The 27,387-nt window shown below is 37.5% G+C and overlaps 1 protein-coding gene across 1 annotated transcript in view; it reads left to right on the forward strand.

The window, feature by feature from the left end:
• IQCK (IQ motif containing K) overlaps positions 1-27,387 on the forward strand; it is a 38,992-nt gene that overhangs the window by 9,500 nt on the left and 2,105 nt on the right. Inside the window, exons 5-8 of the mRNA XM_039560519.1 lie at positions 748-800; positions 914-991; positions 10,037-10,121; positions 15,353-15,464. Of these exons, the coding sequence (XP_039416453.1) occupies positions 748-800; positions 914-991; positions 10,037-10,121; positions 15,353-15,464 (328 nt within the window). The remainder of the gene's footprint in view (positions 1-747; positions 801-913; positions 992-10,036; positions 10,122-15,352; positions 15,465-27,387) is intronic.

Below are 27,387 nucleotides of genomic sequence, written 5' to 3' on the forward strand. Positions count from 1 at the left end.
AAATTCAGGCTTTGAATGGCTGGCTTGGTACTGGCTGCATGAGGCCCTAAGGATAACCTGCTGCAAAACAATTTGCAAAATTCTCTTTTTTGGTTAAGATTGAGAACTGGGAGCAAAAGGCACAAACGTTCTGCTGTGAAGCTCCAGGTTTTGAACTTTTTACCTGGTTCTCTGTAATGTCCATGGTGTCTGTGGCTGTGGACAGACATAAACCTTCCTTTGGTTTTGCCTTCCTTTCTGGACCACCCAGCAGATGGTTTGGTCTGAGCAGGCATACAATACTCTGCTTGTGTGCATTCACATCTTCAGTCTGGTTCCATGCAGGAGGAAACAATATCCAATCAATGTTCCTTCTGTGTCTTGGAAGAAATGAAGTATTTTGAGTATGATAATAGAACTTTAAACAAAATGGCAAGGAGTTTACAACATATTTTCATGTATGAATGAGATCTGTTAATTTCTTCACAATGAAATTGCCACTTAAAAAGAGCACCCTTCAGGGGTATTTGTTCTAGATATACTGCAGCAAATACCAAGATAATTTATGTAGAATTTTCTCACTCATAGTTTGTCTTGAAATCATTCCACAACATTTCTAAAATTTTGGCTGAGCCACTGACTGTTGGCAGTAGCAATAATAAAAGAGTAATGTACTGTATATTTTATTTAATAAAAGCAGTCAATTTAGCTTAAACATATGACCAATCCAAAGATAATAAATAATTTGAAACTATCTTCTATCTTTAGGAAAAAAGAAACAAATTTATTGCCTCTGATTTCCTAACGGAGTGGTTATACAAGTAAGTGAATAATGTTTTTTGCTACTAAGTATGTTCATTGGTTCAAAGGCACTAATTTGCAAATGGAATAGCTGAAATTTAAATTAATATGAGTTGTTTTCCTTTTTCTTTAGCAAGAACCCAAAGAAGAAAGATGAGTCATTCACGGAATTGTTTTCCATTCCTTTTGTTAAGGACTGGCTAAAGGACCAGTAAGTTCTTGCAGTACTCAGAGTAACCTTTTCTCCTTTCATTCTTTTGCCCCTGCTATCCTACAAATGTAATAGAGCTTCAGTGTGTTGACACTGTGCCCTCAAAATGCCCTTTACTGTGTGCAACAAAGAGCTGTGTGATACTTTCTAACTTGCTAGTGTATTACTTACAAGGTATTTTATACTAAAATTGGTCACAGAGAAATTAATTTAGAATTACTTAACGTGTTAATTGTAGAGTGCAGGACATTTGAATAGTCTGGTAGTATTATGAACATCTTTGTACTCAGGAGGAGAGCAGTGTTTTCAGTGCTGCTTCCTACTATGGAAATCTTTGAGGGTATGGTCAAGAAATTCTTCTCTAACTGTAAGCAGCTGTTTTTGAAATACCTGTCACAATCCTTGGTGTCAGGATGCATTTCTGCAGGCATCTATGACTCTGAGAAGTGAACACTTGTTTTGGCAGCCTCAGTCATATATTCCTTGTTATTTTTGTAGAACCAAGCAGCACAATAGTTTTGAAAGAAATGTTACTGTCCTTGAGACTGCATTTAGTTTAAAATATAGCTGCTGTGTGAGAAGAGCAAAGGAGTGGTCCACAGTGAGGGAATAAGAAACTAACAGAGGTCAGATTTTAAAGAAAATTTTCCATTTGAGAACTTAATTGGAATCTAGATTGGTAATTGGTGAAAACAGAGGTTAATATCTTTGTACATACATTTACTTTATTACACAATGTAAGTGGAAATTGAGCTTTTTTGAATTCTTGACATGTGACACTTGGAACCTTGAGACACCAATGGAGCAAGAGGAAAGCTCCTTGGCTGTCACAGGTCTTTGTGGATAAGCTGACAATCGTGTTCAGGGTTAACTTTGACTCTCTGAGAGGTAGCCATGTGGTCAGAGTTGTGTAGAAAGTTTCTGCTTTGGAGACCCCTTTGGAAAATGACCCCATTTTACATCTCAGCTCTGATCCCTTCAGCCACCCTGCTGTCCTGCCACTGCTGTTCAGACCTGCCTCTGGTGGGATACGTCTGTTTCATTGTCAAACACAGCTCTTGCCAACAAGATTCCCGTTTAAGGCTGTGATTTTGTGCTTTGGAAAGTGCTCGTTAACTGCAGCCTGATTGTTGTACCCATTTCTCCAGCACACAGAAGAGCCCTTGGTCAGTAAGGCAGTTTTGATTCCATGGCTTTGTGAGGATGGATGTTTGTACCAAAGACAAAATCTCTAAGACCACAGTTTTACAAACATTTCTCTTGGAGGTAAAGCTGGATAAAATGTTCCCTGCTCTCTCCTGTTCTTCACCCCAACCTGCTTGAAGGCACCCTAGTATCACCTTGCCTTTTTGGTCAGGGCCCTGCTCTGAGTTAGGAATCTCTGTGCCAAAATGTGTGAGGAGGGTTTGTACAGCTATTTAAAACACAGATGATTTCTCCAGTCTGCTTCACCTTGGAGAGTGGCAAACCTGTGTATTGGCACAAAGAAAGGATTAAAATGAAGGGCTCAGGGCAAGGTGAATTAGAACAAATGAGCTGCTAAGATAGAGAGGTGGTGGCAAGAACTGCTTAAGTCAGCTTTGCCAACAAGAGAAATACACTGTGGAATCACAGCCTGAATGACTCATAGCTTCTGTTAGTAGTGGTGCTCCTAAATAATGTAGTGACAGCTCCACAAGGACACTGGAGTGTCAGAGTCCTACTGAAGTTGATACACTTCACCTTAAATCCTCTAAACAAGTAGGCCCTTAAAATAATTATTATTAAAATTATTATTAAATAACTACTTTTAGTGAACTTATCCTAAAATTACAGATTTAACAAATGCTGTGTATGAAGCAAACATTATTGGAGCAAAGCGAAAGACTGCAATATTAAATAAGAATAAAAATAAGAGAATTTATGATTATTTCCTTCTGGATAGGTCATAAATAGTTTATTATTATATCCTTCCAGATATCACACTTAAAATGTAATTGATTCTATGCTTTTTATTGTCATTTCCACTTTTATTTTTAAAGGAGTTTTCACTTTTTTAACAGGATTAAGAATATATGAGACTAATAATATAATAATAATATGCTAAAAATTGCTGGTTAAATTTTGATGGGAAACATCCCAACTGTTTAGATGGGTTTATCAGTGCCAAGCAGTCTTAATGCTTAAAAAAACCCCAACAAAAACCACCAAAACAAAAACACCACAGAGGAATATTGTTTTTCTTCTATCAGAGATCCAGTTTTTTTAATATATTCCATACTTGAGTATGACTTTTTTGGCTCGCCTCCAGTGCCTCCAGTTTCCTCTTTGAAGCTCAATTTTTTTTTAAGAATAGTCAAAGCCACAGTCTTATGAGCTTCACTCTCTGTACAATGTGTTTCTAAATGAGATCTTGCAGCCTACTTTTCCCTTACAAGGAGACCTAAATGCTGCATCAGTTTTTCAGAATTTTACATGCAAACCTTGTACCTTCAAAACCTGGTTATTGTAGGTGAAGGAGCCTGTAAAATTTGAATTTGTTTCCAGCTTTAGTGTACTAATTGCTGTGGCATCTTAGTATAGGTACCTTGTCTTCCACTGAGTTCTGTACGTTACCAGTAGCGCTGACAAAATACTACATCCCTTGGGAATCTTCAATTCCCAAAGCAGATTTCAAAAGCAGTAGAAGGAGCAGCCTCAATGCTGACTTGTAATCCCCATTTCACATCCCAGACATTTCTGTTGCCTTGAAGGACAGCTGTACCTTTGAGAGGGCAGGAAAGTGGAATTTGAGCACAAAACCAGCCCACGTGTGTTGGGCACTTGCTGAGATACAAAACTGCTGTACCTGTTCCTCCCTTTGAGACTGCTGATAGAACCAAGTAAAGGAAATAGAACCAGAGCTGGGAATGTTTTGTAATGCTATAAATGTGCTAATGAGCACCACAGTTGCCTTTTGTCAGCGTTTTCCAGTGGTGTTTCTGGTTGAACAGCACTGAAGCTCACTTGCAGGTAACCAAGCTCTGTGGGCTGAATCAGGGCCAGGGGAAGTCAGCGAGCTCTGATTATGCTCTGATCCCTCTGAAATGTTACTTTTCTGGCATAGATACTCTGAGTAACATGGCAGTATCATTTCCCAACCTTCCTGAATGTATTAATGAAAGAAATATGAAGAAACCAATAAAAAAACTGTTCCCCTGCTCTGAAAAACAGTGATATCATAAAAGTCTGTCATGTGAATATAATAATATGATAGCATTGTTCAACATAACCCTCAACCCTTACATCCAGTGAGAGAGAGTGGTATGTACATCTACATTAGGAACAAGTGTAAGTATTTTCCTGGCTTTTGAAGTTGAGATAAAAAATAATCCACTCGATTTTTTTTTAGTCTGAATTTTCTTCTTTTTTATCAGAGATATTTACTTGCTACTCAGTTCAGAAGGACACAATTCCTGGTTTAATCTATCTGTGTGTACCAAAACAAGTGTGCAGACACAGAGAAAATAAATTTATCATGGCTTAACTGAAGTGGGCAGCTAAGATATAAATTATTACTAAATTTGGAGTAGTGGCTTTTTGCCAAATATCTGTATACTCATATATAGTACTATAGGATACATTGATTATTTTTTACTCCCTCCCCCAAATATTTTAATTGGGTGAAGTCTGCTGGTCTCAGCTGCCTTTACAGTTGACTTCATTGTCAGTTCTCAGATGGCCAATAGGGGTAATTTTACACGGGTGACTGATTTTTTTTCTTCCCATAATATGCCCAGTTTCTACAGGCTGTGCTTTCTGCACACATATTCTGCCATATTTCATTGGTTTGTGTCTAACCCAGCCATGTTTGGAGTATGCATGATTTGCCATATATTTTCTTCTTTAATTTTCTTTAATAATTTGAGCTTCAAATAAACGTTGTTACATTTTATTGTAACAACAGAAAAGTCCAATGAATGTGTCTCTATGGATGTTATTCTGTGTGTTTCCCACAGAAAAAAATTGGCAAAAAATTGTCATTCAAGTAACGTGGCAGAATTCAAATTAATAAAGGAGAAATTTTTTACTTAAAAACAGTGTGTTGAAAAACTGCAGAAATTTTCTGTGTAAAATATTTGTATTTTGTAATGGTGCTTTCTGGGCTTGAAGGTTTTATGGCTGTAATATCTGATGCATTAAAAAATGCTTTAATTTATGTAACAGTTGTCAAAATGGCAGTGAGAAAACTGAGAACTTATTAGTGCTTTGTGACATCTTCCTAAGGTTGCTGTTGGAGCACTACAGGCAGTTTTTAGTGTTTTCAGCATACAAAGTCTGACCTAAAGTACACAAACATAGATGGAAATTTTCTTGTTGACATGAGTGGCCTTTGGAATAGGTCCATGTTTGGTTTCCTTCAGTCCAGGCCCACAAACACTCTCTCAGACTACATAAATATTGGTCCTACGAGAGAGAAAGCTGAGGCAATGCTTTGTGGCTTCCAAAACATGTAGCAAGTAGGCAAGCACAGGAGAACTGAGTTGTGGCATTGAAATGGGCATGTCCCCCCAAGGAGAGAGCATCCTGAGGCAAGAAATCCACTCTAATTTTCAGACAGAACTGAAGACAAAAGATTCTTGCTCTGCTATTTTTTGGCATGTTCTCACTACAGAGACTTCTTACCCCTAATTCCTCTGACATTCTTGTTACACATCACCTGTTCTGCCTCAGTCTCCTGTTGGTTACATGACTCTGCTCCCCACATAACAACTTTCTCATGTTAGTTCCACGCTGTCTTTTTCTTTGTGTCGTGTCTTCTCTTCATTATAAATAGATAAGCAAGTATATAAAGAGTTAGGATGTGTTTAACAGTTGAATGCATATTATCACTATGGCCCCTTTGGTAACACTCTCAAATGTATTTGTAATATTTTTACATTCAATTTGATATTGACAGTATCAGGGAGCTTTTATTTGGACAAGGTGATAGAGTGGAAGAGTTCAGACTTCTCCTAACCAGCAGGATTCACACTTTAAGATGTCTACCTGGTTGCAGTTCCTCTTCTAAGAGGTTTAAATTTGGTTATTCCCACGTTTACAATCCTTCAAAAACGTACTCTCCGTATAATGAATGCACTCAAATGTTTTCTTGTAAGGATTTTTTTTTTTTCTTCAGGTGCTAATAATCTTATTCTAGTGCATTTAGATTGTTGCAAAAGAAAACCAGTGATTCAGAATTTATTTCTGATTGTGGAATGGTTGTATTAATACTGAAAAAGGTTACAAAGAAAGGTCTCAGTTCACACTCTGTTTGACCTGTTAAAATGTTCCAGAGTATTTTTGTCAAGTGTTTGTGGGAATATTTCTCTGGAAACCCGAGAAGCTCATACAGTGCCTGTGTAATATTTGATCAATATATCTAATTGATTTTAAATACCAGGTCAGATGAATCAGTACTTTAGTGTCTGATTGCTTATGAATCACCTTTTTCCTGCTTTTTGGGTAAATGACCTTAGTAGTATTTATAAGCAGAGATTTTTGAGACATTTATTTTGGATCAAAACAATACTTTTCCATTATGCACACTTTTGGAGATCTGGATAGGCATGTAAGAAGAAAGACCTGATGAAGGTAGATGTTGCTGCAGTGTTTCTAGATTCTATGATTAGGAATAAGAAATAATGAAAACATGAAAGAGAACTACTTTGACAAATTTCCAGAAGAATTTTTTTTGGTTATTCAGAGCAGCATGTGATTTTTTTGAGTACTTCCCAAGCCAAAGACTTTCTCAGAATCCTTTTTGTAAGAGTTATGCAGATCACTATGGTCATTTACTTGTATGTCTTACATTTATCCCTGTTCTTTGGTCTGTTCTTTTAGATGATGAATTTTTCAGTGACTCTGTCACTGCCTGTGTTCGTACATGATCTAAATATTCAAGAACAATAACCATCACAGTCCCACTAAAGGTGAAGTGAATGTGGCTGTTGTACTGAAACTTAGGAGGCCTCATCCTTTTCGTTAGGGTTGCTTCAGTATTTCTGGAGAAGAGCTTTCTAAAAGCAGAGAGAACCCAGACCATCCTGTGACTGCACCTGGGTATTCCACTCTCACCTGCACTCCCTGAGCCCCAGGCACTGCTGCTCTCTGCAGGCACCTGGCTCTGAGGCTGCTGCTTAAATGTGAGGGCTGTCAGTGTTAGGAAACAGACTGGAACAGGGAGAGCCTTTACAAAATCCTGGATTACATATACTGCAAATTTCCTTGATTAAATTTTTCCTTAGATTTCCTTTCCAAGGAAGGAATCAGGCCTATTTGTAGGACAGATTGGGAACGTAAAGGCAATCAGAGTTTCTGGGCATTACTGTGTGGAAGTACTGCCTGAATTCAGTGACTATGAACACAGTTTGTCTGTTTTGGAGACAAGATAATGGAGGGACTCTTTTCCTACCTTCTTCAGAATTCATTGAGAACTCCATCTTCTGTCCATGAGCAAATCACATACATTTCTTCAATAAGAACCTTCTTCAATGCCTCCTACGTTAATTTAATGCAAGTCTGTTTTGTATCTCCTGGGTGCCAAGTTCCACTTGCATCATGTCATATAAGTAGTGAATATCTCACAGAACCAGGATCTGTACAAGTTTGCTCAGACAGCAAGAAACGTGTTTCTGGAATTTAACCTTCCTCTGGTCACTGTCTGTTTTATGCAGATTTGGTAAAATGAAATACTTAAGAAAAAATCGTTTTACTGATGTCTTTTACAGGTGCAACTTATATTAAACAATATATGTATATCAAAATAGATATCACTGTTTCACGTGTGGGCTTTTAAGATCATGCATAATCAAGGACTAAATAAGCAGAATGTGGTTAGTGCACGTTGTACTGTCAGCTTTCATCTTGGAGGCATACAGCTGTCTCTGCCACAAATGACAGACTCCTCTTGCCCTCGTTCACTGCTGAGGGGTGATTGCCTCTGCTCACATTCTATTTTTATTTGACCTGCAGCCAACTGTGTATATTCTCCATTTATTCCCTCAGACCAAACTGGACCTGGCACGACTTCTGGTCTTCAAAGCTGTGCCATTGAAAGGATTGATATGTGCCAGTGACTGGCACACTGAAAATTAAAGCCTGTTCTTGCTTGATTTTTTTATATTGATTTCTCAGTTTTAGTGTTGGATTATAAGCTAGACATTTTTATAATTTGAAAACGAAAGCAAAGAAATGCTAGAGTTGACCTTGCAGGCTAGGAGAAATCTCAAGCTGTTCTTTGGAGATGTACTTAGAGAAAGTTCAGTGTCTTTGATATAACCGCTGTAAAATATGTAGGTCTTCCTGTGATTTTCCCTAAATTTTGGTTTTCAAAAAGATCTAAAATAGAACAGAGGATGAAAGCCTACCAGGGAAACCAGCACAGTCCAACTTCAGATTTTTATGTCTGATTATAAGAAGCTGTTAGCTCAGGCAGCCTTGCTTGTCCAGCGCTTATGATTTCCCCTGAGCAGGAGAAATGCTAATTAACGTTCACAGCGCTAAGACTCTTCAGCTCAATGGAGAGACTGCTTTTTATTTTTGCCTTATTTCGACTTTTCCAAACAGACCAAGGTTTAACTTCACATGATAATAAATGTAGGCCAAAACCCAGCTGACATGATGATGAGACCAATTTAGCTGAGTACACAGACTAAAATGGTGTAGTCAGTGCAGCATTAGATAAGAGGTAAGGTTGTGCTCTAAGTTGAAATGCTCCTGCAGTGGAGACAAGCCCTAAGAGAAAGATGTCAGAGAGCATAGGAAGCTTACTAGGGCAGAGACTAATATGAATGAAATTAAGTGAAAGGAAAATGTAAGCTGTCAAGCCTCCTAGCTTGGGCTGTAATATGCCCTAAATAAATTTCCAAAAGATATTGCAGCATTTTAGCCAGAAAATATAAGACTGCATAAATAAATAGTTATTGATTTGCAGTGTATGTGTCTGTACAGTATAAATACCATCGATCATGTTCCTGCATGGGCTGCATGTGTCTGCAGGTGGATGCTGCTTCCAAATTCATAATGTTGTGTTCTTCCAAGTCAAGGCTGGGTTCAGTCTGTTCCCCATGCAGGGAGAGTGGCTCTTGGCAGCCATTCTAATGCTGTGCCAAGGCTTCTCTTCATAACTGGTATTTTCATGAGTTGCAGTGTTACTGCCCTATAGTTCATTAGCTTTAAATTACATTTCTTATTAAAGACAGTATAGAAACTAATTTTGTTTTTTCCTTTCCAATGGATGATTTTTGATCATTGTGTCTGAGAAATAAATCAGTGTCCATAGAAAATGGCTTTTGGGAAGCAAGATTTGATAGTAATTTGAGATTTTATTAGTGATGGCTGAATTTAATTACTAGCTTGTTCCCATTAAAATTGGTAGCAACAGAATCACCAAACATGCCTTCAAACTACCAAATATTTTGGCTGAAAATGGTTGAGTTCACAAATGTATTACATTTTTTAATTAGCAAAAGAAAGTGTATATACTATCAAAAGTAAAATTTCAGCATTTTAAGAACTTCTTTAGACATGTCTAAGTATGGATTCATGCTATGCAGATATGCTAATCATTATTTTTCAGCACATCTTAATTTACAGTGACATCACAACGTAAATGAACGTTCTAAGGTATGTTTATATTCTGTGTATTTCATGGCATAAACATTTACAACATAAGTCTGTTCATTGTTGCACACACACTAAAACCTTTGCTTTGCCAATGGCAGACTGCTTCCCTTGCCCACCTCCCACTGCCACCTCAAACCTTACCAGAACAGGGGGAATTTGAAATATGTGTAGAAGAATAAGAAAGATGACTGTGCATGATGTGCCATTTGTATATTATTGTTTTAAAAAGAAATTATTGTAGTGTATATAACAATATATTTGTAATGGAGATATTCTTTGTGCGTTTTATTTCCTGAGCAATAAGAAATTGTGTCTTTCAGGCTCCTGAACAACATTTCTCTTTTTGATAAAATATATTGTTAGGGAAGAAAAGGTTTTACATTTACAGGCTGTCTGTTTAAAAAAAATATTTTTTTTAAGTCCTAGACCACCAATTCCTCTATCTCTGATTATATCAGAAGAAGAAGCAAGCATACTAATTCAATCCTTCTGGAGAGGTTATCGGGTAAGAGTAATCTATAATTATTTTGCTTGATGTTGAAAACTGTAGGACTGTGAAGGCCCCAGGGAAAATCCTTACATAAATTTTAAGTAGGGGATACTATAAATAGCTGCTGAGACCCCTATGGTTCATTGGCTTTGGATGTTGCTCTGCCTTATGCCTAGTGACTACAATTTTTTCACAGGCATTTATGCTGATGTAATCTCACTGTTTTCCTCAACAACAAAAAATCCACAGAAATTCGATTTTCCAAAGTACAGTTAGCCCTGAACAATTTTCTTTCTTTAATTGAAAGTTTCTCTGGGTGGTTCTAAAGGATGAGTGTTACTTTGCTTCATGCAGGGATATGTGGGTGAGTGTGGAGGTGCACAAGGAGGATTGCTGAGGTCTGTTGAGAAATAAAAGCCTACAGAAAGAAGGGACAGGGAGCTGAGAGCAAGAATGAGACAGGAGATTTATGAGAGGCATGGAGGCTGTTATCCAAGGAACAGGGAAACAAAATGGCAAGCAGATGTTGTAAGGTGTACTGGTAATACAGCACTAGTGCCATTCCCAGGTTAAAGCAAGGTGCATAAAATAAATACAAAGAAAATTGTCCAATACTATTATTTTGGAGGCTAACAGCCATGCTAACCCTATGATGCTAAATAAATTGTTTTGAAAATCCTGAACAAATTCTGTCAATTTTTTTTTTAAAGCTCCAATACCTTCACACCTCAGGAAGAAATGGATTTGAAATTCAGGTGACTTTGGTGAAGAAGAAATGTCTTTGACTTCCTTTATCAAAACTTGAGCTTCTAAATAGCCTCTGGATATAGCAACAATTTTGTTGTGACGGACAGTGAGACATCTCTGGGTGTCAGGTGTTCTTTAAATAACAATCAGTATAAAACACTCTCTCTTAAGTTCTCTACTATTTTTAACAAGCATGAATATATAAGTGGCTCCTATAATGTGCTGTGCAGCCAAAGATGATGAAATACCTTGAAATGTTCTTCTTGACTGATGGATTTTTGTGACTCTTTCTGCTTGTTTGTCTTCCTTTCTTTTCCTTTCTTTAAACAGTGACAGCATTGAAACTAACATTAATTAGCACTGACAGTATCCTGCAGGCATCCTTACATTACCCAATAACAGTTATGTTTGCTGAACACTGCAAGGTTGCTCAGATATCTTCTGCTTCTCTGAAAGCTTGTGAAGGGCACAATCCTTCCTGGTATAGATGAACTTCAGAATTCTCACACTGGTATTTATCATTCTAAACCAATTCCCAGAAATGAGAGAAACTCTAGCTATAAAAGGTAGGAGACATAAAAAATAATTCAGGCTATAAAATTAGCTATTAATGTTTTACCTTATTTGAGGTGAAAGAACATGGGGTTTTAAAAATTAAAAATTGCAAGCAGAATATAAAATAAAAATCGTTAGTAACAAATTACTACATAGGGCAATGTGTTATCCTTGGGCTTGCAGATTAAGAGAACACTAAGCTTAAATGGGATTTCATCACTTTAATGATAAGTATGTCATGAAAAATAACCAAAGAATTCAGACTATTTGCTTTTAAAATAAATGGCTCAGTCAGCTAACACTGATTTAATGTTAATAACCAATAGTAACTGAACATTTACAAATAATGCCTTTTTGCATTCGAAGGATATTATGGTGTCAAAATTTTCAACCCTTTTCTGAATTTTTTCATTAAACCTTGTTTTATAATTCAGATTTAGGACTTTTAAATACTGCTTTTGAAATAAAAATTTACACAGTGTGATAATCCTGGATAATTAAACATGAGCACACAGATATGTGATACTGTGATGGAGAGACAGGGTAATTCATCATTTGTCTTCTGAGACACACCTTCTATGGACTCAGACCATTTCTTGAGGTCTTTTTTTGACCATATTGATTTAGGCAGTAGAGTTTATCTAGTTACATAACTGACTGAGCATCATGTCTTCCCTTGATACTTCACTTGTTTCTGCTACCTCCAGCTGTCTGAGCATGCCAGTATCAAAAACACATGGCAAGAAATGCAAAAATGGATCAGGCAGTAAAGGCTTTTCTATGTAAAGGGGGAAAAAAAAGCTATTGGTGCAGAATATTGAGAACTCTGATAATGAAGCATGATCGAAACAGTACATTTATCCTTATCTGCAGCACATTTCAGAAAAACACTTGCTTAATTGTTGTAGTAATAATTAATGGCTGCCATCAACCAAGTCCTTGCTGTGATCTTTCATACAAAGACACTGATGGGCACTCTGACAATTATTTTGGGTTTAATCAAGAACTGAATTCCAGAACAAATAGCAGTGGAGAATACAGCTGCTGAGTTCTCTGAGGAGATCACAGAAAGGAAGACATCATCTTGAGAGGGCTCTTTGAGGGCCAGGAGGAGCACCCAAGTAAGAGTTGAGACAGCTCTGTCATCAGAATTTTTCCTTTTCACTTCCCACCATCCTTTTTACTGAGGTTCCATTCATCTCTCACAGGCCAAGGCAGTGTTCAGATAGGTGTCAATTTTCCAACAAAAGATGATAAATTCCTTCACCCCTCTCCTGCAGAATCCTTGGTTAGTGCCACTTTTTTAATGGGGTCTTTTTAATCTTTAAAATTTGCATAACTATTCTAGACTAACTGTAAGTTTTCATTGATAGAATTTCCTCTGATGTTTCTGGGTGAACCTTTAGTGTTACCCTTATCTGTTGTGCAACATGTTCTCACCTAGCACTGAAAGCATGTTTTTTTTTTCTTTACTAAATCCTGTAATATCCTAGAGTTGAAATTGGACAGCATTATGTAAATATTCAGTGCTATTCTATACATGTCCTTTGAACAAAAGTTAAAGACAAAAATGCTTCAGTTTTGCTTTGTATCTTGCAATGTGTAGTTGTGCTTTTGCTGTCACAGTTTTTATTGCTTTCCAGCAAGTTGTGGCTACCAGCAAAGGCTGAAACCCAGACGGTCACACAAATATTCACTGTTATTTACAGCAAGTGTAGAGTCAAGGGACTTGGGCAGGAGTGAAATCTCCCTTCAAAGCTGAGACCCCTCCAGGGAGGGCTTCAGGCATTGCTGGTCTGCAGGAGAGACACAGAAGTTGTTTGGACAAGATCCTTGACTCCCCCTTTATTTGCCTGGAGATTTTGCTGCTGATTCATGGCTTTTTGATCACGGTAGCTTTGCACTCCAGTTTCAAAGCAGGAGAACTTTCTAAGGAATTACCTCTGTGCTAATCTGTATTATAGCTATGCTAAACTATAATCTATTGAGCGTATTTGGAAGATTTTGATGAATTTTGTTACATTCCTGTCACCTGTTTTACTGCAGGTGGCATGTCTCTGTTCGTTTTTCCTTTTTTTGGTCACTTTTCTAAAAAGACACTTTGTTCTGGGAGCTCATTTTACTGCTTGGATTTAATGCTGACTTTGGACTATTTGAGTCTATCTGCCTCTGCCTTTATCTCAGAACTCTGTATTTCACTCTATTTCACTGCACTGTCACTGGTTTATTTGCTTAGGGAGACTAAACAGAATTGACTATACTTGCCTTTAAGAATTATTGTCTTCATTTTCCATACACAGAGATCACTTGGCCCTGTCATGGGCCCAATCCAGGTGTTACACAGCTGAAGTTGGAAATGGACACATCATGTTTTCAGAAATTTTATATTTAGGTACAGAGGTAGTAATTTCTCTATCTCCCTGCCTCTTCACTTCTGTCATTTGTATGCTTGTGTCCCAAAAGCATTCCCTTAACCCTTTCCTGTGCAGACAAACTGACTCCATGTAATAGGGAATTATTTGGTTTATAAAAGCAGACATGGCAGCATAAAAGAAAAAAAAGTCTCTTGCAAGCCTAAAAAAATTATCCTGTGTTTTGATTATATTCTATTTTTTCAAATAGTATTTGATGGATTTAATAAAAAATTATCTTATTTTTTTGTATAGCTGCAGATATCACTAGTATCTGTAACTTCTTTAATTTTTAAAATTTCATAGCAACCTTGTAAGAAATCCTTATAACTTTTACAGAAGATATTACAGAACTCTATCAGTATAATGGGGAATTATTGGAGGTTTAAGAGGTATCTGATCTCAAGTCACTGAGTAAAAGTCTTGGCTGTTTTTATTGATCGAGTAACCTTGTATTGTATTTCTGCTCTGCCAGTGCCTGAAACAGAGCAAGTTATCATCTCCTAAGTGGATTGAAAAGTGCTATGGGAGTTCAGCTACTGTTTGCTGCATTCTTAGCTGCACCACAGAGGAGAAATTCTGGGTGGAAAGAATACTTTTGATAAATAATTTATACTGTTTTCTTTAAGGTTTGGGTTTTTTTACAACTAGTGGAAAACTAAGTCGTGCTCTTTTGCTCTGTATGTATCTTAGCAAAGTGGGAGAAAAGCAGAGTGTAATGGAGAAGAGCATGTAATAGAGTTCAAATCACAGAGCAAACTCTCACCATATCCTGTAAGAATACAATAAATACAGTTTTATTGAGAAATTTTGTAGAGAACTAAGTAGTTATCTTCCTGCAAGCAACTACACCAGTACAAAAACAATACTAGAAAAATTCAACTTACATCTAAGTGAAATCAAGGCCTTTGACTATTGTAATTTTTTGTGGAAGCAGAATTATGCCTTTCATGGGGTGATTGACTGGCAAAGAATAGATACCATGTAAGGCAGTCCAATTACTTTAAATAACAGATTAATGGCTCTCCTGTTTGTGAAGATTGTGTGGGTGGGATTGCCAGTCAGCCTATTTGCAGCTGGTGGCAGGTGTGAATCAGGTTGATGGAATAAATTTTCTTCTGTATGACCCTTCATGGTCCTCGTCTGCTCTATTATTTTGGTCAGTGGGTTGGTTTTATAGTGTTGTGCTTTTCTAAAGGCACTAATACCCTTCAGCATAAGGCTTTAAATTTTAATTAACTCAAAGAATTAGCATCTCACTGCAATCTCATTCTCAGGAGTCCTTGGTAATCAAAGTGATCCCCTAATAGACCTATTTATGTTTTCAATTGGATTTGTCAATTATGTGGATTTTATTTCTGTGTAAGCTGAAAACTGTAAACCTCTGGGATTGTGCTTTTACCTCAGGCCCAGCAAAAAGGATGGCTGTCACATGTTTGCCCAGCCACAGCCTTGTGAAAAAAATTGTACCCTCAACCTGGGTAACACAAAGGTATATGATTTTAGTTTTCTTTTCTGCTTCCCCTGTCACAGGTGCGTTGTGATAGTGAAATACAAGAGCTACGTCAGTGGCAAAAGAAGTTGAGAGAGGAGAGACACATTAATAAGATAGTGAAAGAATTCTGGACTAAGCAGGAAGCCAAAGGTAAGTGAATTAAATTGTGGGGTGTTTTGGTTGGTTGGGGTTTTTTTGTTTGTTTATTTGTTTTTGCACTGTGTTGAATTTTTACTTTGAGTTGTGTTAAAAAATAGGCCACACAGTAGGACACCAATCCCGAGAGAGAAGGTAATGTCTGGTGGAAATGCTTGGCTGTGTCTTTACAGTCACTACTTATTCCACTTTAGTTGCCTGTGCAGCTGAAAGCAGCAGTGAAAAATGCAATATAGGGCCAAAATTCAATAATTTCAGAAGACTATTACAATTTACTGGCAGAGTATTTCCTAGGGCAGGATTAGACATCTACCAGCTACTCATCATGTAAATGCTGATTTTTACCAGATGGGTTGTAGTACAGTTCTTCTGAACTCAGGGATTTCTATCTGGTAAATATTCTATTGGCATTTTCCTGTAGTTATTTACAGCAGAACTTGGCCTGTATAGTTCTAAAAAAAAAAAAAGAAAACAAACCCAAACAACCTAAAAAATTGCCAAGGGAAATAAGGCCAGATTGCTTCAAGAACTAGCACTGTAATATGTTATTTTTTTGCCCTGTTTGTGGAGAAGGCTTTACTGACAGGGCCAGGTTACCATTCACTTAGGCACAGAGGTTTAATTGTGATTATTTGCCCAGCCTCTTCGTCTGCTAATGCAGGATTCACTAGCTCCTCAACCAGTCTGCATTTTAGCAGCCTCTGTGGGCTGGCTCAGCCCTGATGCACAGGGGAAGTGCCCTCCACAGCCAGGGCAGGAGCTGAGAAGGTGTGAGGCTGTTCAGGGGTGGAGGAGGGCAGGTGGTGCTGTGGCAGTGAGCACTGTGTGCCCTGCACTCCGAGGGCACTGGTGTGTTCTCACATGGCCAATCTTTGCCCTGAACTAGGCAAAATTATCACTAGGGGAGTGATAATTTTAGTGATAGGAGTTTGTTGCAAGGGCTCTATGTAGATTCTCCCAACATTTATTTATATTTATGTTGCAGGTTTAATCTATGAAAGATCAGGTTTTATTTACCAATCCATGAAATTGCTTAAGGGATATTTTATAGCTGAAAATAATGAATTCTGAGGAACAAAATCATACATCACAAGAGGGGAAAACTGTGTTTATGTGTGTGTATTTATATGGGGTGTTCATATGCAGTAAGGGAAGTAGAATTCTTGGTTTTAGTAGCTTAGACCTAGAAGGTTAAATCATGTAGTAACAGTGCACAAGAATGATGAAAAGATAAAATCAGTGAGATATTAAGTTGTCTTCCAGCAGACTTGACTGACATATAAAGAAAATATTGGCAGAGCAACCAAGGTTTCCTTCAAGTGGGATTTCACAGCCTCTCTACTACAGTCTATTATGAGTTTACTTGGCAAAAAAATGTAGGCATCTTTTTTTTTTTAAAGAAAACGCATAGGTATGTGGGTTTGAATATCTGAAAACAGTGGATTCGAATTTCCTATAGTAAAATTATTCTCATTATAAATGTAAAACATAAAAGATGACTTTTTCTTTTTGTAATACATGGTCCATTCTGTCAGTGTTAATTGTTGGAAAATTGCATTCCTGGAGATAATGATAGAGGTTGACCTAGCAGGCTTGCTAATTGCTTTTAAGCAATTGCAATTTAATGTTTGTGGCTTGGACTCTGTTTTCAATTTGTTAATATTTAAATCATCTCATCAAAGCATGTTTTTTCACACATTCCATTGTCCACGAGACCAGTAAGAGATGCATGTTTCCCACTTCTAAGAAATAAACCTATATATTCACACCAATGTGAAAAAGGATGAAGATGATATTAGACTATTAGTCATAGTTTGCAGTCTTCCTGCATGTAAAATCTTAAAGGTGAAAATTACAAGTTCATTTTCAGAGGACATGGTGAACCCATTCCCAAAATGCTGCAACTAAGAAAAATAGGGGCTAAGGGTGGACTGTGTCATTTGACAGTTAAATTGATTAAAAAACTCCTGTGTCTGAAGAAATCGAATCTTTCTATAAACTATACTTCAGTTGTTTTGGAGACTTATGTAGTGATAAGACTTCCTTTGCCAATTGTTTCAAAAGGACAAACAAATTTCCTTTTAATCACTCTCACAGAGCTTTCCTGTCATCAAATCATTTATTTTAGGACTCTAGGACACACAGCTGTTTTACCACTTCAAAGGAAGTTCCAAAATTGCTCCTTTTCGTTTTTCTTAAACCAGTATAAGTTTATATTGCTTATATCACATCAGCTTTCAATATTATCACCCTGTTTCTGTAATTTCCCAGCTGAGTGCTGCTAAGTTAATTTAAGAGTATCCACACATCAAATAGCCTTGGGGCCCAGACAGATGGCTGTTTGGAAACAGCTGTACTAGTTTGAGAAGTTACTGTCCAGGGGTTTTCATTATCAATCTCAGCTGTGATGCCATAATTCATTTTGTTAGTGCTCCAGCTGCTCTTATTTCTGCTCTTATTATCCTGCTGTTGATTAGTGTCGTTAAACCCTATTTCATTATAAAGTCAGCAAGGTTAGTTAAACTGCTTTTACCAGTGATTCCATCCAACCCAGCTGACTTCATGCTGAAATGGATTGTGAACACTCGCACAATAATAGCATAACACAACTACTTTTTAGCCTTGTCTTTCTATGCATTTTGTTTAACTGAATTCTTTAATTCGGTTAACTCAATTAATCCCCTTTCATTAAACCACTGAACTCTTTGTATCAAGCAGACAAAGCATTTATTGTTACTGAAAACTCAGATATCACAAATAAAGCATTACAATTCGTGGTCAAAGGAAAAAAAAAGTAACATTTTAAAGTAGATACAGCATTTTATTATGAAATTAACCACATTAAGAAAAATAATAAAGGGTCTCTTTGATTTGTATATAACTAACTCTGTTTATTAGATGCTGTAAACAGTGTTGAATCTAACTGTAGGGGATGAATGGTGAGCTGCCAAACAGCTCTTAGAAAATGATGACTCGAGCAGTAATGTGATTCTATTGACACTACTAGAAAGATCAGCATACCTTCCATGGAAATATCAGCCAAAGACTCAGTTAATGTGAGCTAACAGGCAGAGCCTGCTTTGTTGGGACTTTCAGCACAATGCTATGTGTACCTTATTGCAAGGGTATGTTCTAGGTAAAAACATAATTTTATGAAAGCGTGTTTGTGTATGATACTTTAAAAAAAAGATAGTAAGAAGACATTGAAATGTAAATTGATTGTAATTAAGAAATCCAAAGGAATTCTTAATTTCTTTTTCTGGTTTCAGAAAGTGTGTTAAAACATGCCCATTAATTTTGAGACAAACAGTTGAGTTTTCATTAGAACAACGCCGGAATGAAATACTTCTGGAGGGTCCTTTCTTTTTCAAGTAGAGACCAAAAGTCTCATTTTTATAGGGTGATCCAGCAACTTCCCCATTAGGAAGGCAGCCCTGTGCTTCCTTGGCCAAGGCTTCTGCCGTGCCCCTCTTCCCTGGCAGTGGCACTCGTGGCTTCACGGTGCGTGAACGGCTCCTCCGCTCTGCTCCGCTGCCCCTCGGGAGGCTTTTCTGCTGCATCAGCCTGATAAACTGACTTACCCAGTAGTGACACAGTCCTTACATCCAGCAGAGGGGAAATGGTGCACCAGTAATGCAGGGAAGGAGAAGTGCCCAGCTGTGATGGGCACTCAGTGTCAGAGGAGCCGCTGTGCCCTGTGAAGCCGCGGCCACGCTCGCTGCGTGGTTTGTAGGCAGGGCTGTGATGGTGCCTCATGTGAACCACTGACTCTCCCCCGCTTCACAGCATGTTAAACATTTCTATCTTTTCCTCTAAAATTCTTTAGTCTTCTCTCAGTCTCTCTTTTATACTCTTTATTATTAGTTATGCAAAGTGCTCTAGGATAGAAAGTGTGAAAACTGCATGAAAATTACTTTATGCATTAATAGCACCTTGCAGGACTGTCGACCTCTTTTAATGCATATGCTGGCAAAATTTCTTTTTGAGTGCAAAGAAGAAATTGTGTTCCTTTCAGCATATACCCAGGATCATAAAGCTACAGCATTCTTGGCTGACATTTTATTTGCTATACTGCTCCACTGCTGTGTAAAATTACACTCCACAAAATGATCTATATTTAAAGTATGACAGTCCTTACTGTCTGAACAATTTCAGACTGAAAATGTAGAGATAAGCATAACACTTAAGACTCACTTTAGTGGCTCACAGCTTTAGACTTGTAGGGAGAAAGAATTTTCTCTAATATAGCACAACTGATGGGATAAATTTGTTCCAGAATTTTTTACAGATTAAAAAATTGTTTGCCTTCTACAGAAAATACAGTTAATTTAAACCCAACCTGTACAGAATGTGAGTGAATAGCAGATTGTGGTTCTGAGCACTGCTTTGTGCAGATTTAGTACTGATGGGACAGCACTGGAAATGAAAAAGTGTCTGTCCTACAGTGAAAGGAATTTGAAAAATATTTAACTTTTTAATGAAAATACTAAAATCTTCATTCATCACTTATGTGAACAAAACACTTTGCTGACACTGTTGCAATGGTTACTTCTCTGCTGTTGGAAAGACTGTTGCTGCTGTTACACAAGCAGCACTTTCAGCTATGGTATGTCCTAAGGGCATTCTTTTCTTCTTCTTATCTACGTAAAATTTGTAAAATTTTAGTTTTAAAAAGCAGTGTTCTTAGGGAACATAATAAAAGGAATATTCCTGGTTTTATAGCAATACCAATTGTGACCCTACTAGCTGGCAGCTCTTAGGAATCAACCATAGCCTGGGCTTTGCAAGGCACTTGTGTAACAGAGAAAGCACGGTGTGTGGAAAATCTAGTTAAATCAAAATAAGACAGAAAGTAATCTTCACAGCAAGTGAGGGGGGTGATTTCCAGATAAAGGAGGGAATATTCTTCTACATTCCATTCAATTTTCAAGCTGTATTTTTCCTTTGGCAGTAGAAGTTATTACTCACCTATCTGGAGAGATTTTTAAAATACTTCTTTCATAGCAATAATCTTTTCCCTTGGGAAGATGCATCCAGCAATACTCTGAAGAACTCAAAATTTAGGTGTTCTGGAAAATCCTTGCAAATATGAGTGAGATACGAGGGAGAACAGGCTGCATATTTTAGGAGTGCTAGAGCAGGAACAGATGCACAGTGTCAAGCAGCAAGGAAATGCAGTCACTCACTCCTTATACAGCTGTGATGTCTCCACCTGAATGATGAAGAAGGATTCAAAAGCTTAATATCAAGTTAAGCTGAGCAGGGGAGGTCTAGTCTGCATACTTTTGAAGGATGCCTGTATGCAATCGTATCACATCAAAGTAGAATTAATTGAAGAAGAGAAAAATGTAAAATTCAGAACCCAGAAAAAAATGGCTACATTGTGAAACTTCTTTAAATTCATTCCATAAACACCCTTAGTATTGGGGCCATAAATGAAGTTACAGCCACATGCATGTTTGCAGGACTGAGTCGTTTCCCAAAGAAAATATTGAAAAGAGGATATATTTATAAATGGGGAAATCTTACACTAGGCTTAAAAAATATTTAAAATTACTGTAGGTAATATTGTTGGATTAGGAAAAGGCATAGTCTGAATAGCTAATGGATTTCTTAAAGACTGCATCTCTGTGGTTTATTTAGGAAAATTCAGCCCTGTAAAATGTAAGGAATTACTCAGTTTTATGTGAGAGTTTCTTTCTCCCCCCGCCACCCATTTCACCAAGGGTGGTTGAAATAATTGAGGAAGATTTTAAACAAAATAATTTGTTGCTAATTTCATCTGCCCTCCTTTTACTGCAGCTGTAATTCTTTAATTAATCTCATAATGGAACTCTTGTAAGTGATGACCTCCTCATATTCAATGGTTTTACATTTTTAATCTGTTCTATAACATTTATATACACACACAATATATATTAAGATCTTTATGTTGAATGTATTTCTTCTAGTAATTTGGTTTCAAACTAAGCTTTATAAACAGGTTAAAAGTGGAAGGCTGCTTGCTGTTAGTAGGACACTGCACTTTTAAAAGAATTTCACTCCTTTTTTTAAAGTATTTCTGTATTTACAGTATTTGGCTTTTTCTTTCTGAAAGCAAAAGTGCTGCAGTCAAAATGGTTTAAAATGGGGGCATATATATGATTGCTTTTGATTTAAAAGCACATGTATAAAATTTGACTTACATGGAAGACCTTAAAATTTCCTTTTTTTTTTAAGAAACAAAAAAGAAAATCAAAGAACAAAGCAGTACTGAAGGCCGAGTACGTGGTGGTGGTTTTCATCAAGCCTAATTCAAAATGCTTGAGATGTTTCTGAAAGTTTAATCTTGGCACTAACAGCTGAGAATGTAGTGATAAAAGTCATAAGACTCAGGATACAGAATCCAATTTATTGGTCCACACCCTGGACTCAGACATCTTTGAAAATTTATAAAGATTACAGTAACATTTAATTTCTGAAACTATGCTGGGAATGTTTGAAAAAATAAAAAGGAAAGATGATCATTTAGATAAACTACAGCATGTGATGATCTGAACAGTGCTTACACAGGCACAGCAGTGGGTCTGTGAGCACAAGTCTGAACTAATCCTCCAGTACCAACGCTGTATTTTCACTCATCACTCTGCAGTTGCTAATAATGATCTGTAGTGGAAAAAAAGGACAATTGCAATTTGGCAATTTTTCTTTGATTATACAAACATCTTTTCTTTGGTTTTGTTTTTTTGGGTTTTTTTTTTGTTTTTTAAAGGAGAGCAGAAATTCTTCATGGGTTCTGCAATCTTCTTTGTTTCCTTTTTCTGCTTTTAACCTTAACAGTGAAAAACATTGGAGCATTTTTATTGAAAATGCTGGTGGTGTATTTTGTAAGCCATTTAGATAAGCAAACCCCAAATTTTTTATTTATAGGTATGGGATGTGCTAAAAGCCTGAAGAAAAGGCTGTCACCAGCTGAAAAATAAAGCCTCCAAATAGTCCTGCAGCAAAACTAGATTTGAGACTCTTGGTTAAAAAAAAGAAGGGGAGAAGTGGGGCAGGGAAAGAAAGACCACAAGCTGTTAGGGGAGTCTTAAAACACAACTCAGAGAATTCAAAGGAGGGGGTGACAGATTGTAGACCACAGGAGCTGCTTGCCCTGACTCCCTTTAAGCCCTCCCTGTGGCATCCATCACCCAGGTGTCTTTTCCAATGTAACAGTCTGTTTTCTTACCTGGTGCTTTGTTTTAGTCTGTGCAAGAGTTTAAATCTGGTAACTTTGCAGAACCTATCACATTTTGCAAGTCAGAATCATGTCAGAAATAAGAGGGGCTAATGGGTATAAATGCAGTTTTCATGAAGCTGCCCAGCAAATCTGGAATTCTGGGTTTCTGCCTGTGTTGGTTTCTGCCTGTAAATCCCCAAATGCTTTTAGCTGGGGACCTGCCACTCTGGAATGATTTCCATTTCTGGTCAGTTCTTTCTGTTTTCATCGTTCTCTTTTTCTGTCTTGACTACTTACATTGAAAAATACTGCATTCATCAGATGCTCTGGAGATGCACTGGTTGCCTTCATTCTGGATTTTCTTCTCTCAGTCCAGGGTTGTGTTCCATAAAGTGTTGTGTTTCTGTGGCTGTTCTCTTCATAAATCTCAGGTCATTGAATGATTTGGAGGACACTTGAATAATTGTAAGCAATAGTCTCCAGTACCTCTAATTCTCTGTAGTTTTTTCTCTTCTAACTCAGGTGTTCATGTCAGTTGTTGATCTCCTTTAATACTTGTATCTTCCCATATTTCCTTTTTGTACATCTTGAATTGTAAAAATGCCATTCAAATATATTCTAATGAATTCTGAGTCTTTCTGTCAAAATATGAGGAAAGCAATGGTCCATTGCACAAACAAATTCTGCTAGAGATCTTTCAGCCCTTATTTCCTATATGCATCTGAATGTTGGTGTTTGGAAGTCTCCTGTATGTCAGCTCTTGCTTTGCTAATCTGATCCTAACTGAATTAAAAAATGCCCTGAAACTTTTTGTCCTCTACAGTCATGAAAGAAAGACTAAGCATTTGACAAGCCCTGCTCCTCATTTGGAGAATTAGGTTTGTCCTGTCACATTTTAAAATCCATCTTGCAGAAGCCTCTTCTGCCGAGTGATCCTCTGACAGTTCCATTTCAGATTCATGTTTTGCAGGAGTGTCCATGGGCATAATTTCCATTTTATCATTTGTTTGTTTAATGTATCTGTATTCAATAGATCATTTTCCTATCACTAGTGACTAAGTATTTCCTGGAGTGAAAGGTTTCACTAATAATTGTATACAGGCAGGCTTCCAATAGTAAGAGGCTAAAATTATAAACACTTTATAAAAAAACTGTCTCTTTAAAAGTCAGGTCTTATTTCAGCAAGATTGCTGGTGGCTCCAATTTCATGTTCAGGCTTCTCTGGCATTTCATTGGGAGGCTAGGGTGAAACTCCTTTCTATATATATATTTTACTCTAAGCCCCTGCTAATAAGTTATTCCAATAGATTTTCTTTAATGGATTTTCATCTTCTTATAGTCTGAGTCTATAGTATCTTTCATTACTGTTTTCAACTGTTTAAATTACTAAATGTAGTCCTTGGAGCTCTATGAAGAAGTGCACTCTATAGAAAGTGTGGGTGTATAAACCTTTCATAAGCTACTGTCACAAGCCAGTTGTGTTACACAGTAGTGCACAAAGTAGGTCATAGTTTATTCACTGTTATGCTGAAACAACCAAGTGTCAAACCAGAACATCAGTCCTGTACATTAAGATGAGGGAAAATGATGTCTGCCATCCAAATTAGATGTTAAGGATGTTTGAACTTAGTGCTTATATAAATAGGACAAAAGCCAGCCCTCAGACAGCTACAATACTTGCAGATCTTTGAATTTTCCCTTCTCAGGAGCTAATGAACAGTAAACCCAGACACTTTCCAGTGCTTCCCTTAGCCATCATCTGTGCCTCTGCGTTGCAGCACATACATGATAAACTGTGTCAAATGAGCTGCATTCCCAAGGAACGTGGCAGACCAAGCAGTAGATGCCTTTATTGTAGTAGGAATAGCAGATCAAAAATAGAAATTAACAGTTGTGCTCCTCAAGAACAGCCCCCACCTCACCTCCAAAGAAAGTTATCACAGTCCCCACTAGTGCTTATTATTGCAGTGGTGCCTATAGTGTCCTGTAATTTAGAACGTGCATGTGACTAAAGCATAGTTTAATCAGATTTTCTCACTATTAAAAACTAAGAGTAAGGAGTAAAAAGACTGAAAAATACAGTAAAGAGACTGAAACATAGTGCTAGCAAGTTAAACTGTTCTGTCCATATGACCTATTCAGGTAGAAATACCAGTACTAGAAGAAATAAGTGAGATGTGAGATTATATTTTTTTCTTAACTTACACAGTTACAGCACTTAAGGACCTCAGTTCCTCTGTGTCTCAGGACTTCAAACAGGAGCTGATGTTTAAAAGTGCATGAAATACTGATCATGCTGCCAATGAGCATGATTGTGTTAATTCTAATATTGCACCTCCTTAAATTAGGCATTCTCTGTAGATAATTTTCATACACTCAGTTACACAAACACCTTGAGATTTCAAGTGCTTGTAATTTTTATGAATCCAGCCTTCTGTGAGAACAGTTTCCTTGGCATTGCCCTGAGACTGGCAGCAGCTCACAGTTGCAATCCCCACTGTGTAAATGGCATCCTGGGGCAGTTTGTTCTGCCCAGTTATGTCCATACGCCTTTCCCCAGCATGCAGGAAAGCTCAGCAGAGAAACAGGAATGGTGTCCAGTGCAGCAGAATCACAGCTGTGCAGTGGTGGGAGCTGGCCCTGCACGGCTGCACACAGCGACCGCGGACACGGAGGGATGAAATGGGAACGGTGCTGCTCAGGTTCAGCTTTCAATACTTTCTAAAAGCAGCTGAAAACTGAAATGGCTCTCTCCCTCTGCTGAAAGAATGATAGGACTTCTAAGACTGAAATGGTTAAAACTCAGCATAAGGAATGGCACAGCTGTGAGCCAGGTTGTTGATGTTGACATTTACACCATTCATTGCTTTTAGATTTGTGTTGTCTGAAAGAAACGGGCCGGATTATCAGGTACTGTAAGTTGTTCTAAACATCTTCCTTGGGCATTTCAAAATATTTTAAGCAAGCTAGTTCTGTGTGAGGTGTCACAGCCTGAAAAATACATTTCTCCAATGGAGATTTCTACTGAAAAAACGTAGCCAGGCAGCTTTGTTCTCCATCTTTCCAGGTTATCTGAATCCTGAGGACATCTTACTTTTCTATCTGCATAAGAAGCAAGTATATGTCAAAAACTATTTACATAACTGCCTGAAATCCAGATTTATGCTGACAGCCTGTGCTTCCTGCTTGGTGTGATGTGATTGGAAATTGTTATGCTTAAGTAACACAGGTTATGATAAGACATGGACACTACTGACTAAAAGCACTGCTAGCAGATACCTAGAACACCTGCTCATTTTAATGTGAAAGTGTGTGAGCCCTAAGGTTTCTGAGTGTTGCAATTTTTATTAAATATTTGCAAACGTCAGCCTCATCACATCAAGGAATATTAGATAAAATTCAATGCAATAGAAAGTATTTTGTATACAGGACACTCGTAGTCATGTGGGATATTAAATCCACTCTTGCTTTTTCTCCTTAACAGCTGTACAAACAGAAGCCCTAAAATCCAGAAGGATCTAGTGCCATCGAGGCACTGGGCCTGTGTTGCCTTGACCGTTGTAAAACAGGGTTTATCCTGCTGCTGCAGTCTCATTTGGGGTTTCTAAGGGATTGCTGTGTCCCTCCTCATACAGCACTTTTCCTGTATGCTTTCTGTGAGCTGAGATCCTCCAGGTTGGGAGCACACTGAGCACCTTAAATTAGCACATGGGCCTGCTGCAGCCCAGCATTCCTTGTATGTATCAAGAGGATTTTGTTTGCTGGTTTTCAGTTGCATGCCTTGGAAGGGTAACTAAGCTCTCCTGAAACTGTATGGACAAAATGGGATTTTTTGGGGATTATTTGGCTTTCTTTGCCTCCAGCATAGCTTTTATGTATAAATTTTCCAACAAACTTGCTTGATGTAAAAGGTGTATAGTACAGATGCATCTTCTGAAGTGTAGGAAATAAAAAGCAGATTTTTTTAAGTTGAAAGGCAGTTTGTAAAATTTTAAAGTATTAAAACCAGAATAAGATAGCTGAAATCACAGGAGTAGAATGAGGAACCAGACTGTTGTATCAGCAGAAGAAAAACATTAGGTTAATCTGTATTACAGCATTCTGAAAGAATACAGCTTTGAAAACAGCTTTCACTAGGGGGTGGGACGTTTTACTTTTATGTAGAGCTTTTGTTCATTTAGAATTGTTTACTCCAGCAAGCAACCCTGTGCTCTTTGTTTGACTGATTTTTCCCATTTGGCAGACCCTTTGCAATCACATGGATAACATTCTTCTTTCCACTGAGACATAGAAAAACTATTCTTTATTGACCTTGCTTGTTGTCCTAAATGACAAAAATATATTTATATACTAGGTGAACTGTATGATTTCATCACTGACTTTTAAGTGAAAATTCTTCAAAGCAAAAACCTCAAAGAGCTGCTTTCAATTTTTCTTTTTTAAACAATCCAGTGACTTTTTACTAGCAAACAGCTCTGCCCTCAGCTACACATGCACAATTCCCACAGCTGGCACAGAGAACCATGTGCAAGTATCTGAGTGCTGAAGCTGTGTCAAAACACGAAAAAAAACCACCATGCAAAGAAGAAATACGCTTTTTGGGCTGGGCAGGGGATTTTTATTTATTTCTTGAACAACAGAGTAATTGCTGTGCAAGTATGGATGTTTTCTTTTTTGTTTTTCTGCCTGTTAATTTTTTTTTTTTGGTATGGTTGC

This window comes from Corvus cornix, chromosome 14 (assembly GCF_000738735.6).
Source record: "Corvus cornix cornix isolate S_Up_H32 chromosome 14, ASM73873v5, whole genome shotgun sequence".
NCBI lineage: Eukaryota > Metazoa > Chordata > Aves > Passeriformes > Corvidae > Corvus > Corvus cornix.